Source organism: Magnolia sinica, chromosome 8 (assembly GCF_029962835.1).
Source record: "Magnolia sinica isolate HGM2019 chromosome 8, MsV1, whole genome shotgun sequence".
NCBI classification, from domain to species: domain Eukaryota; kingdom Viridiplantae; phylum Streptophyta; class Magnoliopsida; order Magnoliales; family Magnoliaceae; genus Magnolia; species Magnolia sinica.
In genome coordinates, this window is record NC_080580.1 from 15,970,123 (window position 1) to 15,974,440 (window position 4,318).

General features: G+C 39.1%; 1 protein-coding gene across 1 annotated transcript; it reads right to left on the minus strand.

The window, feature by feature from the left end:
- Nucleotides 1-2,441: 2,441 nt before the first annotated feature.
- On the minus strand, nt 2,442-4,041 carry LOC131252979 (actin-depolymerizing factor 7-like). Its single transcript, XM_058253795.1, has 3 exons — nt 3,879-4,041; nt 3,037-3,302; nt 2,442-2,948 (listed from the first exon to the last, which is right to left on the minus strand). Exons 1-3 carry the CDS (start codon nt 3,879-3,881, stop codon nt 2,798-2,800), a joined length of 420 nt encoding a protein of 139 aa, XP_058109778.1. The 5' UTR covers nt 3,882-4,041; the 3' UTR covers nt 2,442-2,797.
- Nucleotides 4,042-4,318: the final 277 nt, after the last annotated feature.

The following is a 4,318-nucleotide window of genomic DNA, read 5'->3' on the forward strand; positions in this document are numbered from 1 at the left end:
ATCTTTTACACTTTGTTATACAAAACTAGACTAGCCAACTCAATATGATGGGTTTGGTCAAATTAACACCCAGACCGATTTCTTCTTCTTTTTCTTTTCTATATATATAATCTGCATCTGTTGAAAACAACATTGTAGCTCCACTGATCTTCATTGCAAAAAACCGAGAACCTCATAAACATGTTTAACACATCTGGCATAAACATAACTGGTCATTTCAATAAATAAGCTCAATATACCTTGCCACCACTTCCTCGCCATTCACTGGCATGGTGAGCTTATCCATTACGAATACATCTTCATCTTTCAAACCACAATTACAAATCCGGGATGGACTGATAAAAACAGTATTGAGACAGGTAACATAAAGGCAATAAATTGGTCAGTCTATGTCACTTATTATGTAAACAAACTTTTAATTCACATAGAGGAACCTCTTAAAATCTGTACAGATCTATCAAGGCATATCTCCAAAAACATATCCTAAAGCATTCATTTCAAAACTGTAACCAGGACTCAGGGCCAATCAATCACTCCGTACCAAATTATACCCCCACACTAAGTAAGTCAACCACGAGGGTTGAGAACATTTTTTAGTTCAAATTACTTAATGCCCGACATACCTCAGGACTAGGGATATTGAATTGACGATATGAGACTGCCAACTCCTTTATTAATAATGGATCTAAGGACATACACTACCACCATCCAGCATTGCGAAGATGAGCCACTATATAACACAATATCTAGAAGTTCAAAAGCAATCTAAAATAGAACACAAGTGTATAAAATGTCCTAGAAAACAACTAATGAAATGAACTGGTGACTGATAAGCTAATGAAATGTGTAACACCAGAAATGCACTCAAGGCATTAGAAACTTTTCTTAAAGAAAGTTGCTCGATGCATAGAAACAAGGCTCATTTCAACACAGATGAGTCAAATGAGCCCCTAGTCAACTCCAAAACCATGCCCAAATTGGATTTAATCCCAAACAAACTAGTCTCACTTGACATACTACCCAGCAAGTTACTTTGGTTTCCCAGGCATATCCTAATTCAACTAGCTAGGTGTTCTTTTTTTTTTTTAATCCTTTTTTCTATTTCATTGTTTAATTAAGTAGGTCAACACAGATACAGCTGCCAGAAAACAAAGGGGTAGAGCTCTGAAACACATCCAATGGAACTGTTGTTACAAGATAAAATGGGAAGTCAATCTTGAAGAAGAAAAAGGCTTTTTAAGAAGACACCAACATCATTAGCAGGAGACAAAATCCGTAAGTGAAAAAATGAGGAAAGATATTTCGCCCAAGGTTCAAGGATATACCATATCTCAGCCTCAAATTAGAATGCAAGAAAAAGAGATTCACGGGATGCAAACCCAAACAATATGCCATATTTTGGATGTCAAATCCAATGCCTAAATACAGGAGCCTCCCCCCAACCATGAAGAATTCATGGCATGCGCATATCCATTATAGCATTGATAAACAGATGCTTTAAAAGTTGTTATTTGAATTATTACATGCAACTTACATGGTAATCAACACATAAAAGAAGTTAACAGCTGACAAGTCCCGATTTCGCATGGTATAGTGCAAGCAAAACAAGACATAATTTCCAGCAGTCAACAAGCTTTGTCATTGAAGGTTGGACGGTTGTAAGAAGCTTACTTCTTGGAACCCATGGCTAAAGACATTTATCTATATTCTGCACTTCAGCTTAAGTTATATGTAAACTAGGTAATCCAAAAAAGGTGTAACGGGTAATGGCATACAAATATGACAATATGTATTGGACTCATGCTTGCATGATACTTTATAGACTTGGAACGATTTTAAGATTAGGTACAATGAGAGCCTATGGAACACTGTGGAACTATTTGAGTGAAAATAGTATTTAGAATATATGCTGATTCGTCATGCTCTTGAAAGGAGAAGCCCTACAAGCACAAAGACACAAATGGATGCTCCAAGTGAGCGTGCGTGTGTGTGTGTGTGTGTGTGTGTGTGTGTGTGTGTGTGAGAGAGAGAGAGAGAGAGAGAGAGAGAGAGAGCGTTGAAGGATGGCAGGCTACTAAAAGTTCAGCAGAAGCAAATCTCCTTAAAGCAAATGGTGCTTGCACTTGGAGGAACTAGGAAAGGACTCAAAAACATCCACCAAGCCAATGATTCCAACCACCCAAGATGCAGTAGCATTAAAATAAACTAGAGAAATGATTAACAATATTCACCTAAAATTCATATGCTAGCACTGGCCTGCGAGTCATGCATCAACGAGAGTCAAGCCAACTGCCTAATAATCCACAAGAAAATGCATCAAGTAAAACTAAGCAAAGTCATAGAACATGGAGAGCCACTAGCATCAAATCTGACATATCATTGTTGATATTTCTTAGATAAACAAGCAACAATCAGCAATCAGAAAATCATTAAAGCTCACCTTCTCCGCAATCCCAATCATTATAAAGGCAAAATGGTTAAGCATCCATCCAAAGTTGTAGACATACTACAGGTGTTGCCTACCCCACAAACTGTTACACGGCATTAGCTTGTAGACGTCAGAGTACTACAAGTAGAGACGCTCGTCACATAGGTTCCACAAGTAACAAATCACATGATATACTTGAAAATCACCAATTTGGTTTTAAAGCAAGACAAGAAAGACTGTATTATAAACCTGACCAACCAGCAAATATCATATCTAGCCAAATTCACCATGGCACGAAACTATAGACATTTCACTAAAGCAACCAGACTGTACGGAGGAAATCTTCAATGCAGGGCCCACAATACGTACTCAAGTGGCACGGCCTCTGATAACATCAAGACCCATTTCAGTAGGATCAGTGGCTTGCAACTCGACCTGAATACCGTCAAGCTCCCTCCTGAATCTATCCTTTGAACTAGCATAAAGCATCTTACTCCTCACCCTCGCGATATCAGGAGACCTTCACAAAACATAACAGTAAATATTTGACTATTCAAAAGTAAAACAACAAGATTCTTTGTTGAAAAAAAAAATAATGCAAAGCTTACCATGCGATGAAGAAAATCTTGCTTTTCTGGCAATTCTCTTCTGTTACAAAGTCGAAGTCATAGATGGCATAGCGGCACTCGTTCGCAGGAAGGCTTGCAGCAAAATCCTCATAGCTCTGGCCAGGCTCCCCAAGCTTTTCTACAATAACCTGCTTGAGTTTCTCGTCTATTTTGTAGACAATGAATCGGTGGGTCCGCTTCGCCTTCAATTCCAAGAATTTGAGCTTGCAGTCATCATTCACAGCCATTCCTGACGCCGCATTCGCCTACAATAAAATAAACAGAAATCCATACAATACAAGCCATGTGATCTCAGAAACCATGGGATCTGATAAGTCTGAAATCTAATCACAGCCTCAAATTACATAAATCAAATACAACTAATGTAAACAGATCTGTGGATACACTAACAGAAAGCTAAAAAACCAAATGCAAATCTTCCATTTCACAGATCGCTTGAGAATTACAGTTCGAATTATATTCCTGAGAATCTACAGGATTTCATCCGATTGAAAGAATCATCCAGACAAATACAAAGATGCACGGCATCTACGTCTATGTTAAGTCCGAAATTCCCACCACCGGCGGGAATTCTAAGAACCTCAATCCACACATGATCAGCTGAAACAAATCAACGATCGGAGCTCGACAATCAACCCGAAATATCATCAGATCTAACGGTCTGCAATAATCAGATACAAATTCATCGAGATCGCACGAATTTGAGAGAGGTCGACTGAAATCAGCTCCAACAAGCAAATCTACGCACAGATCGGGCCCAAAAAGTCCAGGAAAAATCAAACCCTCGGTGAAAAAGACGGAAAAAGATAGAAAAATCTTACCATTTTTTTAGGATTTGATGATCGGAGGTGGAGAAAGGAGAGCGAGAAGAGGGATTTTCGAGGAAATCTAGGGCACGGAGGAGAGAGAGAAAAGCTCGGTCCGATGTCAGGGACTTGGGAAAGGCATCTGATGAGAAAAAGAAGGGAAATGAAATGAATGGAGATGGTGGCGTGCGAGAGATCCCATAAATAAGACGGATTATGCGTCCTCGATCGAGGATAAAACTGTATGTACACGGTTTTTTATTTGTACAAGGTGGAGCCCGTGGTTCATGATCCAGGCCGTTGATATCAAAGGCGAGGAGCAAAGTGCTGCCCTTTTGTCTGTTCTAAGTAAATGAACGGCCAGGGAGATATCCACGTTCAACTAAGAAATGTTCTAGATTGGTGCTAGGATCTTATAATCTCTCTAGTGTTTTGTGCATGATTCATCCATGGTG